General features: G+C 39.8%; 1 protein-coding gene and 1 long non-coding RNA gene across 7 annotated transcripts in view; one reads left to right on the top strand and one right to left on the bottom strand.

Moving 5' to 3' along the window:
• The window catches only part of LOC133145344 (rho GTPase-activating protein 6-like), a 32,355-nt gene that overhangs the window by 16,726 nt on the left and 2,303 nt on the right, over positions 1-13,326 (bottom strand). The window contains exon 1 of one of the 6 annotated variants that reach the window (XM_061268793.1): positions 3,433-3,802. The exons of the other annotated variants lie outside the window; for them this stretch is intronic. Within the exon in view, the coding sequence (XP_061124777.1) occupies positions 3,433-3,474 (42 nt within the window). The 5' untranslated portion in view covers positions 3,475-3,802. Of the gene's footprint in view, positions 1-3,432; positions 3,803-13,326 lie in introns of those variants that run through there. 6 annotated transcript variants of the gene reach the window in all.
• Positions 8,535-13,216, top strand: LOC133149887 (uncharacterized). The gene is made up of 4 exons (XR_009713690.1): positions 8,535-8,780; positions 9,364-9,474; positions 10,040-10,103; positions 12,771-13,216. It is a non-coding gene; the product is annotated as an uncharacterized LOC133149887 (long non-coding RNA).

The raw sequence follows: 13,326 nt of genomic DNA, 5'->3' as shown, positions 1-13,326 counted from the left end.
ATTCTCAACAAACCAAGATGGTGGACATTTAATGTGGCACTGTTGCCTGCTGTCGACTAAAATTGACCTCATAGTGCCCAGAGGGTCGTCTTGCTGACATCTTGAGGTCAATTTCAGTCAACAGCAGATGGCAGTGCTTCATAAATTGGCATCCTCTTTGGATGAACTGTCGTTGTGTAACAAGAAGACAATGCGTGGCACATGTGACTGATGATTCAGCATTGATGTCATAGTCTTCAATTGTTTTTCAGTTCCTCCTAACTTCGATCAGTAGTCAGGGCTGATGTTTATTTAGCAATACAATCGCTATAATCCAGTTCAATTGATGTTATTATATACTAGCTTGAAAAATGGACTCTATAGCATCTCTGTTGTTGCCCTGGCAACCAACAATCGTCAACTTTGGTTCTGTCTCATTGTTGAACCGGTATGGTCATCTTCAGTGAGGTGGCAGTGCAAACATTACTTTTCACAGCTCAGTGCAGGTCTAGTACACACATTGCAATACGCTACAATGAGCAAGAAATCGGACTTAACATTTGTTTAGCTTCGAGGTAAGCGTGTTTATTGTTGTCCGTGTGCTCTTGACTCAACGGACTATATATTTGCAGTTGGTGCAACTGCGCTCAAGCGTAAAAAGTAGCACAACCTGATCTTCGTGCCGGTGCAAGCCTCGCTTAGCAAGTTTGGGATTTTGGCGGATGGCTAATGTACGGACACGAACGGTCATGGTGGAAGGAAGTGTCCATCTGTGATTGCCCTGTCCAACAATATACGTATCATCCGCCCATGGTCTGATTACAGTTCCTTATCAACGATTGTATTTCCATCTCCTGAAAATCTGTATATGCCTCCGCCATGTCAGACGGTCCACCTCTCGCATGCTGGATTTAAAAGGAAGGAGAAGAGCCGTCTCCATTAGTTATGAGACTAGTCAGCTGTATGTGGAAGGTTTCTTTTTTGCTTCTTCCTTCTCCTTTTGAACATGTATCGTAAACTGAGCCAAAGGATAAAAATTTATTATGGACGATGAATGGACGGATGGATGGATGGATGGATGGATGGATGGATGGATGGATGGATGGATGGATGGATGGATGGATGGACGGACGGACGGACGGACGGACGGATGGATGGATGGATGGATGGATGGATGGATGGATGGATGGATGGATGGATGGACGAACGGACGGATGGATGGATGGATGAATTGCACACTGTCACCGTATAATATGTGTAATTCCTCCTAAATACAATGTAAACCATAGTTGGTAAACCAATGACGCTATTTATCAAAATCTCATCAAAAGGAGTAACACAACGCCCATCCGAGTGGATGGACGGACGGACGGACGGACGGACGGACGGACGGACGGACGGACGGACGGATGGATGGATGGATGGATGGATGGATGGATGGATGGATGGATGGATGGATGGATGGATGGATGGATGGATGGATGGATGGATGGATGGATGGATGGATGGATTGCACACTGTCACTGTATAATATGCGTAATTCCTCCTTAATACAATGTAAACCATAGTTGGTAAACCAATGACGCTATTTATGAAAATTTCACCAAAAGGAGTAACACAACGCCCAGTTGAGTGAAAATACACACCCTAATACATGAGCAATGCGCAGGCAGCTGCATCGAGGCCAGGGATTAACAGTTACAGACTGCTCACCAGGAGGTGCTGCTACACATCATCCCACACACATTCTCTGGCTTCAAAGACACTCTGCTCTGGTAAATTGCAATCCAAAATATTTATCGAGCTTATAGGACTTTTTTTTATTGCCATACTGTTACGGCATCATAATCCTGCATTAACACAAAACCACTTTTCTCCTGGCTTGCTGCATTTTTGCACCAAGTTCAGATGAGTTCTAAAATGGATTTACGAGAATACTAAATAATGACAGTTGACTGTCACAGGCGGTCGCATAGTGTCTATGCTTGCAACTAGGTAAAAGAAAGCAGCTGAAGCGACAGCACAGTTACAATAGATGTCTGGATATATCAACTAACGTTGAAAATATCACTCCTTATATTTATTTAATACATATATATTTTCTATTATTTCCAAAATCCAAATCTTAATCACTTATGCCACAACAAAAAAAAGCTTTGCATGTCTTTGCCTTTCCAAGGTTGGAATCTTAAATGTTTTTCCTTTTCGCACAAACATTTTCTGGTAAATTCAGCATTTCAGCAAATGGACAGAAAAATGTGCAATACAAATAATAAATAAAATTGTTTATGCCCACATGTACCCCGGTAATGAGGCCACGTGGATATTATTTTAGCACGAGAAAACTTGAGTTGTGCAAACACAAATTCCAGTGGCATTTAAACAGCATCTTCCTAGCTGAGCCAAAGTAATAACAAAGGCCATTAGTGTTTTAAAAGCATGACAATGCAGACTAATCAAACTGTTACTCATATACTTGTTTGCCTCGTTCGATGTCCAAAAAGAAAACTGTTTATGTTGCACATTTATCAATGTCACAAAAGATCTACTCTGTTATTTATAGCTTTGTTTTTATTCTAGAATCTCTCATTTATTGGTTCATTTATTATCAGCAGATTATATTGAGTTAAATTAAATCAATTCATTAAAAGAAAAAAAGCAGTTCAATGTATTACATTTACTTACTAAATTGAATGTGAACCGTACCATAGACGAAGAGTGATGTTTGGTGTACTGTTACAAAACTACTCAGTACTACTGCTATTATTGGTTGTATATCTTCCATGGTTTCTCGACATCACTTTGGCAATGGGATGTGGGGAGTCAATTTCTGTCTACTAACTAAACCATCACGTATGCTAATAATTATTTACAGTACATGAATTATAAAACGTGTGTTTTCAATCATGGTACTCTTTTACTCTAGGTTAAAACGACACATTTGCATTCTTTGAGTGTTGTCACAGAGCATTCCCACATTGTAATGACACCAACCAGCTGCGCAAGCAACCTGTCGCTTCTCTGCACTTTTCAAATAATCTCACTGGCTTTGGCCCATATGTGTCTGTTTTGCCCTCATTGTCAAACCCCAACAACAACTTGTGGCTCTTGGCAGCACTGCTGTGCAGCGCCGCTGAGCAAATTTGTATGCCACAAAACCAGGAAACACGCGTGGTCTTGTGCAAGTGGTGTAAATACCATGCATGCAACTTTCCACCACCAACAGTTTATGCCATTTCTCCATCCATTTAAAAAGTCATATCAGGATTAATTTCCACCGTGGCACGTAATTAAAATGCATGTTACTGTCACATTAAATGAAAAAGACCACAATAATCCTGAATTAAAATTTGGCATTTTCCGTCACGCGCATGCTGTGACAGTGGACACACGCTGGTGGGGCAACACAACAATAGACTTATTGGAAAAATTATAATTCATGGAAAGACTTACTAGGTAGGAATTTTGCCTGTCGAGGAACACGGCGTCTCCCATGGCCCAGAAAAATATCCACCAATAAACACTCCGAAATATATGTGGAACAGACGCGATCTTGCTTCCAAGTTATTAAGTCCAAATAAGTGCGCGCGCCTCTGACATGAGCGTACTCCGCTTATCTTCCTTCTGCAACAACACAGAGCATTTTTTGGACGTGTTTTTTCCTCTACTGCATGGCTCCGAATAGATTCGTGTTGATATTTCTACAACCGTCAGATGGTTGTGACAGAATCCAGGACGCCATCGTGCGTCGTGCGTAACGGATCCACACAACGCGCTCAGTGAGCGCTGCTGATGAAGACAAGATGCTGAACCAAGCGAGGAACTGCAGATATTCACAACAAGCACATGTTATTTGAAATAACACTTCCGCTATGTACTTTCATATTAAAACTCATCTTGTCCCGCTAAAATTTGCGTTTAATGGGTACGCTTCACATAATCTATATATGCATACGTGAAACACGCCAAATGTTTAGGTACATCTGGCCAACTGAATAAATACAATAATAACAACTATCACCTGTAAGAACAAAATGCCTTTGCAAAGAAAATATTTTCAATTCGACTCATCTATACTTATATTGCAGTTTCACTTTTATTTGAGCTTTATTATGGTAAATTGCACAACATAACACGTTTATTTTTAGTTAACTGCATACTACAAATGTTTTTGAATTAATAAAGCATAATATCTTTGATATTGATTATTTTAAAAAGCGGATTGTCTTTATAAACATATAAGTGCCGTGTGCTTTGAAATAGGGAGAGGCATTAAGCATGATAAAGCGGTAGACTTTTATTTTGTAGGCCCGCCTATCAAATTACCTTTCTTTTGCATACTCCACTGTGTTTGACACTGGTAAACGGACTGTGGTACTGACGTAACTCGCTAAATTTGTTTTTTTCATCAAGGGGATTTTGAATTAAATGATCTATGGTTCCGAATTACTGCTCCAGTTACCATGGTAGTAATTTTCCTATGAATATATTATTAATAAACGTCTCAATACAGTTATACATCACTCGTGATTTTTAGTCATAACGTAATGCTGCAGTTTAAGTTCCTAAAATATAAAATAAATTCATCTTAACAAAAATGACTTCTGTTTATTATTATTATTATTATTATTATTATTATTATTATTATTATTATTATTATTATTATTATTATTATTATTATTATTATTATTATTATTATTACAGCTAATTTTCAAATATACACTCACAAAGGGTCATGAGAGGAAGACAACAGGAAGACTAAAAGAGGGAGCACATTGCTTAGTTTATGCAATTGTTGATGTGGAACCTATGTTGAGCAATCTGTCAAAAGCCTCTGCAGGCTGTAAAAGCTTGCAAAAACAGAATGAGCAAAGCAAATGGAGACATTGCATCCAGGACTATGTGGCCAATCAGCATTTGAAAAAGAAGTGATGCCAAATTCCTGCTTATCAGATACTACCGCAACAATTTAAAGAATGCCAAGACGTTTGTAGCGGAACAGTTCCTTTGCACTGATATCTACAGATAGAGATAAAACACTGAGAGGAACTGTAAAACAGTCAAGGGGCCCACACAAACATATGGTAATGTGAAATACGCATTAGCATGTACTCGTGGCCTCATCTTTAGCTAACCATTTTATTTCATGGTGCATTGTGATGAATCATGGGTAAAACACATACTTTTTTCCTTTGCTTATTGTGCAATGCATAAGCATAGTGCACCGAAATTAAACTGAGAGAATGGGAAACAAGACGCCTAGTCTTTAGAAAAACAAAAATCTAATAAATAGGCATCGTCTAGACAAAATGTCAGACATTCCCAAGGATGATCAAGAGGAAATTTACAGTTTTTTTCACGTTTCCCTTAAGTTCATTTGCGAGGCACAAGGCTGTTGTTTCATACTTCGGTGGGAGGAGCTCTCATGATGGTGTTTCCAATGTGACCCAGAAGCTGTGTGGGAAGAAGGGGGAGGGCATGTGAAGCATGGACATGCAGCCCATATGTGGTGTATTATTCAGCTCCTTTTTGTCATACGGTTTGACAACTCTCTCATACACAGGTCCAGGTCCAGGTCCAGATTGAGTTGCAAAACGCTACCGTATGTTGTGTGATCATGACCTCACAATTGGAGTGGAAACTATGCCATATGAAGCTGGACAATGCGCCACTGGGCAACAGAGAGAGAGACTTTGATGTGTTTATTAAACACTTGCAGAATAGATGTTTCAATCACCCAGTGGAGGCATTTACTAGTGTTGCGTCACGCAGGACAAGCTTGCCTCCCTTGCAGAGAGGACAAAGGGTGTGGAGGGTCATGAAACAAACTTCAGAATTGCACATGGGAGAATCTGAAAGCATGAATTAAGTTATTCTTCTGATAGGACAGCACATGAAAAGATGATGAAAAGCAATAAGGTTCAAATGTACTTAGAACTTCGTCACTATAGTTGTTTGATTACTTTATAATCCAAATTCCATTTGCAAACTTGTAATAGCTTATCACAGCCTGAAATAATAATAATGGTAACGGGGGAAAAAGTGTGGGAGCACGTAAAAGAAGGTAAAGTAAAACAGACGCTGAACAAAGCTCCGATGGATGACCTCATATCTGGGGAATGTGTGTGTGTGCGTGTGTGTGCGTGCGTGTGTGCGCGCGCGTGTGTGCGTGCGTGCGTGCGTGTGCGTGTGCACGTGTGTGTGCTTGCGTGCATGTGTGTGTGTGTGCGTGCACAGACATGTAACTATGCGTTCGTGGTTACATGCATATACTTTGTGAATATTTAAGATAAATGTATGATTTCTCCTTTATATTAATAGAAACAAACACATTGATAGCAATTTAATTTTTTATGAGTTTCAGACCACAACGTCCTTCCAAAAAGGAAAAATTTCTGGCTGACTAAAATAAGAATTGACATCATAATCCACATGCTAATCATTGTTCCATGAAATATTATTAATTTATTCTCAATCTTCAATATTTCATTAGTTTATCATGCGATTTAAAAACAAATGGTTCAGTATTGCCCACCTAGAAATTTAAAAATACATTCAAAAGTGTTACCAAATACGTTCAAATGTGCACCAGCGCTAACCTTATGTGCAAATAAGCCCGCCCTGCCCTCATAAACACACAGTGTACAGCTTCAGCACAAACACAGGAATGGTATTGGAACAAAATGTCTTCTTGTGAACTTTATAGTGTTTTAAAACTTTCTGACACCATAGCATCAGCACCCCATAGCCCAAAATCTAGCATGAGAAAAACTCCATGTCAGCTGCTTGTTTCCTCTCATAAGTGAACCATGGAGTGGTTAATTGTTGCAAATTGGTTGAAGTTTGCACAAGTATGTAGATAATGAGATGTAAATGAGTATATAAAAATTGGTGTCGACTTCGTGCTGTCCTTTTTGGACATAACGTAAAATGATTGAGTATGGACAAAATATGTCCAGTTTCTCTGCTGACACACACTAAGACATGGAAAGTAGGAGGGAGCGTGGCTATATAGTAAAAAATCGAATAAATGATCTCTTTATTTATATTGAAGCTATAGGTTTTCTATAATATTGGTAAAGTCTTATCTTTGTCTCAAAGGTCCATGAGGCTAACCGTTTGAGGAGTGTCTCTATCTTTCTGTATTCCATTCTTGCCTTCGTATTCTTCTGGCTAATAATGAGCGGTTTGCGTTCTGTGCTATAGACTTTTTTTTTTTTGTCTGCTGGGGCTTGTTGCTGATGTCACTAACAGTTGCTTTGGAGCTATCTTAACAGTTCTCACAATGTTTCTGTCATTAACTGCTGTTGTTTCCCTTCATCTACCTGTTTTACATCTGTTACTTAGCACAACGATGGATTCTTCCTTCTTCGGGACATTCCAAATGACAGTACTGGCTTTGTGCAACGGCTCTGATTCGTTTTCCATATTTTCTTCCAAATCTTGTCTCCCAATTGCTCGGATCCAGATGTGTATACCTGGAAACAAAAGCTGAAATGCTCTCTTGTGTCATTTATCTTTTGGTGTCAAAACCAGCTGCTCTCGGTCAACAGCAAAAAATAGAATTACTGGCCTCACTGTTTCAATATTTTTGGAAAGGAATATATAAAGTAGGCGATTTTCCAAACGTTTTAGGTCACAATGTTCCTTGGAGAGAGGGGAACCTGTTCAAATTTGCTACACACAACAAAACTATTTTCAACTGAAAAGTATTTTTCTTTTGAATTTTCTTTTTCAAGTTTCAAGCTCAACACATTTATTTTCAGTTTCAAGTACAAGTTTTGTTTTTTCAAGTACAAAACCCGCGTGTATGTGCCTGTACGTGTGTGTGTGTGTGTGCGTGTGTGTGTAGGTGTGTGTGTTATATAGGGACAACTGCCAAACAAAACATAAACAAAAGCAAAAAAGTCAAAGTTGTTCTTGTGTATTATAGGAATGTCAGTGCAATGTAAAACAATAGATGAATCCTTGAGCAAAAATATTTTCTAAACGTTGAGTTCAACGGGTTTGATGCTACTTGAGTGAGCTGCAGTAACAGCCGGTGCAGGCTCCCAGGGGAGGGAGGCAGCAATAGAGGCAACAACCACATAAGATGCCCATTGAGTGACGTAACGGGAGTGTGTTGTGTATAGTCTGATGAACATCTGCAGCGGAGCAAAGTGTGTTTTCGTATATTTACGTCTGCAAAGGGCCATGCCTGTCTCACGCATATCCAACCTGAATTTTTGTTGTTTCAAATATTTATTTGGCATTATAAACAAAGCGACCTTAGAGGAATGCTGCTCATGCTCACAGCAGATAATGTGAGTGAGCGACAAGCAAAATTAAACTAGTTTTCATTGGTCACGTTGTATCCAGTAAATCTTGAATTTTGATTTCTCCCAAATCTTGTCACCCAAGTCAATAAATGACTTGTTCGACCGAGCACTGTGCTGCATAGTGATGGGAAAATGAAGCTTCAAATTTGCTTCATGAACCAGTTGTTGTACGTTTTAACACCTGTAGATGGTACTCTCAATTCAACATTGGGCTGAAAGTACACTGACAGGATGGTGGGGCAGCGGTCAGGGGCATCTCCCCGCCACTCCCTGCAAGTGGATTTGGATGCTCGGGTTCTGCTATGTGACTGACTTAGCCCTCCCAGCTTTTGTCTCTTCTTCGTAGCCAGAGCCAGAAGCTCCCTCTCTCTGCTTCTTTGGAGAGGTCTTTCTGGGCTTTTCTGATTCCGAGAAGCCGATGATGTATTTTAGGAAGCGCTTGGTTGAAAGCCCCACAAATCCACGGCAGCCAACCTCCACTGGGTAAGTTGTTGCTCTCCAGCCCCTCTGCTGACACTCCATCACAAGCTCTGCGTATCCTAGCTTTTTCCTTTCATAGGCTTCCTCAATTGCTCCTTTCCACAGGACTGTCAACTTGATGATTAGGACCTTTCTCTTAGTCGCTGACCACAGGACAATGTCTGGTCTCAGCGTCGTGGTAGTTACGTATATCTGCTGCGATGAATCGCAACAAATGCAAGTGGTTCATGAAGCAAATTTGAAGCTTCATTTTCCCATCAATACTGCTGTGCTAAGTGGCTTATGGAGAGACTTTATCACAAGGGCTACGGATACAGTCTCAAACCTAAATTGGTGCCTGTTACTGGGAAATGAAATGTAAACGTGTTCTCTGTTTAAACATCAAGTCATGGATGACAGATGCTTACAGTAGAGAATGTTTTGTGCCTTGAGATATTTTTGACGCTATTTGCAGATCAGCCACATTCACCTATTGGTGTCAGATTTTTTTCCATTGCTGACAATTTGCAAAAAGTGCGTCAGAGTCTTTTCATCATGTAAACTGCTCTTTGGAGAGGGACACATTATGTACTTGTTCCTCCTACAGCCTGTGTTTACATCACTGAGTCGTTGCTGTGGTAACAGGCCAAACCTCACAATCAGCGGTGGCTACAAAGTGCAGAGATCTTTTTTTTTCCTATTGCTCACGTCATAAAAGGTAAGGATATTTTTGGAGGGGAGGGAGGAATTGGTGCAACGATCCATCCTCTTTCTATATTACTTGTTGTCATTCGGGTCACATTCAGTGAGCTGGAGACTATCTAAGATGACTTTGGGCCATTTGCAGGATACAAACAACAGCAAGCAACCATTTGCATGCACATTCACAGTTGCACAGGGATAGACAAGAGCTATAAAGCCATAAGTCATGCACACTCACATAAACACATGCGGGCAGGCGTGTAAATAGTTTCAGAGCCTATTAAATGTCCATTAACACACACTCCCTGCAAGTCTAAGCAAATGTGACCCAGGTGTGGTCTCAAGATACTTCAATTAGGCACATTTGAGGTCCAATGCACATCTCAACAGGACGCTCACCTTTTGGTTTGATGCATTACTGTGCCAACAATACAAACAAATCCCCCACGTGCAGTATCAAAGCAAATACTAATGGTACCAAGCTGACAACTGTTAAGTGTGGAGAACATACTTGGAGACAGAGGCGTCAAATCCAGGTCCAGAAAGAAAAAAGCCCTGAAACAATTTGGTTTTATCCACAGGTGCTTCTGAAACTCAACCGGCAGGTAAACAAGCTCCCACTGCCTGATATCATGCAAACAACATGTGAGGGTCCACGTTGGTGTTATAGTTCTACCGGCTACTGTGAGAATGTTTATGTTCGGAGGGTCGGAGCACGCTCTCCTCCTGTTATTTCTGATTGCAGCCATGCATGTTAATAATTAATGATACTCATTTATCTGAAGACACTCATTCTAGTGATTTCTCACTATAATTAGGAAACAGACAAATGTCAATGTGCACAGTGTTTCTTTGGATTTCTACTAGTGTTTATATTTTCAGATGATTGCGTCTACAACATCACAATGTCCCATCACTGGTGAGCTATTTTTAGACCAGGCCCACCACTTTGGAGACCCCTGATCTATAGAGTGCCAAGCTCGCACTTGTGTACTGCATTCTCACAAAACTGCCTCCTTTCTTTTTGTTTCACCTCTGCCGACAACCTCTGTCCGTGGGCGGGGCATATCGGTGTCAGACTTGTAGTGTTGCCAATTCCGATGATTTCATCAGAAAGGGTATCATATGCAGCTCCTTGTTTGCTTGTTACAAATATTGACAATTCCTACCGCAGTACGAAGCTAAATAATAACCCTAGGGTGATGAAACATATGATCTATTTTTCCTCCTTTTTTCTTTCTAAATTTTAGGGAGCTCCTATTCTCCAAACAGTCATTTAGGCACATAGGAATATTTATGGGTACCCTCCCAGCAGGGAAAATGGGAGTTCAACTTGGAAGTGACGCAAGCTTGTTATAAGAAAGAGAGAAAGAGAGAGAAAAAGAGAAAGGCTTGCGTCTACGTAAATGTTCATTTCCTGTTTTAGCAAATCTCCAAATTGAGTTAAATCAATCCAACAACTAAAATCTATTTTTTTCTTAAATTCCAATCTGCTGTTCATCACATGTATTTGGTCATAAAACATATTATGTCCAGCTGTTTTTGTATCATATACTTGGGAGTCAGGACAAAGAGGGCCTTGCACATGCTCAAAGAAGTGCACAGCTGCAGCCTATCCATATTTGTAACGTGATTCATCATTTGCAAAGCGTGTGCATGAACTTGTGTCCAGATGCAGAAGTGTGTTCGGCACCTCGGGTTTGCGCGGCTCATGCAAGATTGAGTGAAGCTAATTGGCGCCCTCTATTGGTCAGAGTTCACTAAATGCATTAGGAAAGACACATTGGTACTTGTGACTGAGCACACCGGGGCGTGGCATAGAGTACGCCACAGAAAAGTAAACAACATATTTATCAAATATTTTGGGTGCCCTCATTTTTGCCGAGCATTGTGGCAAAAAAGGATCCATTTGATGGCAATGAAGTATTAATAAGGTGCTAACGTGGAAAAAAAAACCTAAATTGAAGCAGTCTTTTAGATAAACTGATTGAGATTATTTAAAAATTCAACCACTAATGAACTATGATAGCAAAGCATGTGCTGAATTGAACAAACGCACGTGCCTCCCATACAATTCAAACAAAACTGGCTTCTTGAACTTGGCTCAAAGTCTTCCTCTGGAGAACTACTTTTCTATTTTTAGCTGCGATTTGGCTCACTTTGTTTTGCTTTCTCGCTGCCTGGCAGTTTCATTAGGAGGGAGGAAAGGTCCATCACTTTGCCTTACTTTGTGCCTGGAGCCATTACTATATTCTTGATGTTTAGTGGTCATGTTTTCTGTATTTCCATATTCAGCAGCAAGAAAAACTGATTTGAAATAATATGATGAGCCAGTCTTTTCTTGAAAAAGAAATCTATCTTATTTTCTTGAAAAGACTAAGATCATCTTAACATACAAATACATCAACATGATGGATGGATAGACGTAAGACGGGCGGATGGATGGATGGTTTGCTTTGTACAATAAATAGGTTGTTTGGTGCAAAACAACCTTTCGGCCCATTTTTTAACCCAAATTGGGTTGTTTTTAACTCAGCATTTTTAAGGGTGTGTGCACAATAATGTACAACTTTATGGGTCAACGGACAGTAAATAGTAAAACAAACAAATACAGGTAGAATGCACTGGTGACACAAAGCTGGAGAGCTTCCAGTGTCTCATCTTAAAGCACCTCTGCTTGACACTTTGACCTAGAATTCCTTACAGATAGATATACAAGCCGCCACACTGAAAGTGATTGGAGTACAAGAAGAAGTTCCTAGTGCTCAGTAATGATCTCGCAAAGACTTAATACTGCATGTCTGAGCTTACACTGACTTTATCCTCAGATAACATTTGCTATACATTGCCCATCTGTGAATTTTCTTTTGTGTTCCTGAGAACTTTGCAGACTGTGTTGTGTTTGGAGTGTAATATCACTCTAACTTGGATTTCACTAATTGGGTTTGCTAGTTGACGCAGATCAAATTTAGTGTGTGTGTGTGTGTGTGTGTGTGTACGTGCGTGCGTCTGTGTGTGTAAGCAATGCCTCTCCTCTGACCCTTAACTAACCACATTTATAAGAACAGGGTCACTTTACTTTGGACATGCATACTTAAAACAAACAGGGATGTACACTTTTGGCCTTCAAGGCCGTAAAAAAGCAAACTATAAGATCACTGCTTTGTGTATTGATGATGAAATCCCGCACGTCTGCCCACTTGCTGGAGGGGAGCTTTAATGGACAACAGAAAGGGTCTCTGAGCGGATATTAATGTTTACTTTGCGCATGTCTTCTATTCCAAGCAGTGCTTTTTCCCCTTCGTTGTTTAGAAAATATCCCAAAGGAGACGTGAGATCACCCACGCTGGGATGCTGCCAGACAAATTTCCAACAGCTCATCGACCCTCGTCAACACAAGTCTACTTATAGAATGTCGACTTTAGACAGTGGTGGAATGCACTCTGTCTACAACACCTTTCCTTTTCACAATGTATATTTTTCATGTCTTAAGAGTAAATTACACTACAATGAACCCTGAAGCCAAGTATATAGTTTTTTGAAAAATACATTTTTGCACAAGAACATTAAGGGCAAAATGGGCTGAGTGTTGTTGCTTTCCTGGTATCATCAATTATAGCATCCAACTACTTTTTCTGATGGCATCCCCTACACTGCTGCGACGTATTAGTTTTTCCAAAACCAGCTGTCAGGTTTCCCAAACTGGTAGTTTTATTATATAAATCTCTATTGCTGCATACATTTATTATTGTCACAGGCGGAAAATATATGTAACTTAAGGTAGTTAAAAAATAAAGTAATATAATAATAATAATAATAATAATAATAATAATAATAATAATAATAATAATAATAATAATAATAATAA

This window comes from Syngnathus typhle, linkage group LG2 (assembly GCF_033458585.1).
Source record: "Syngnathus typhle isolate RoL2023-S1 ecotype Sweden linkage group LG2, RoL_Styp_1.0, whole genome shotgun sequence".
Taxonomy (NCBI): domain Eukaryota; kingdom Metazoa; phylum Chordata; class Actinopteri; order Syngnathiformes; family Syngnathidae; genus Syngnathus; species Syngnathus typhle.
The sequence above is the reverse complement of the archived record's forward strand: the minus strand, read 5'-3'. Positions and strand labels throughout refer to the sequence as shown.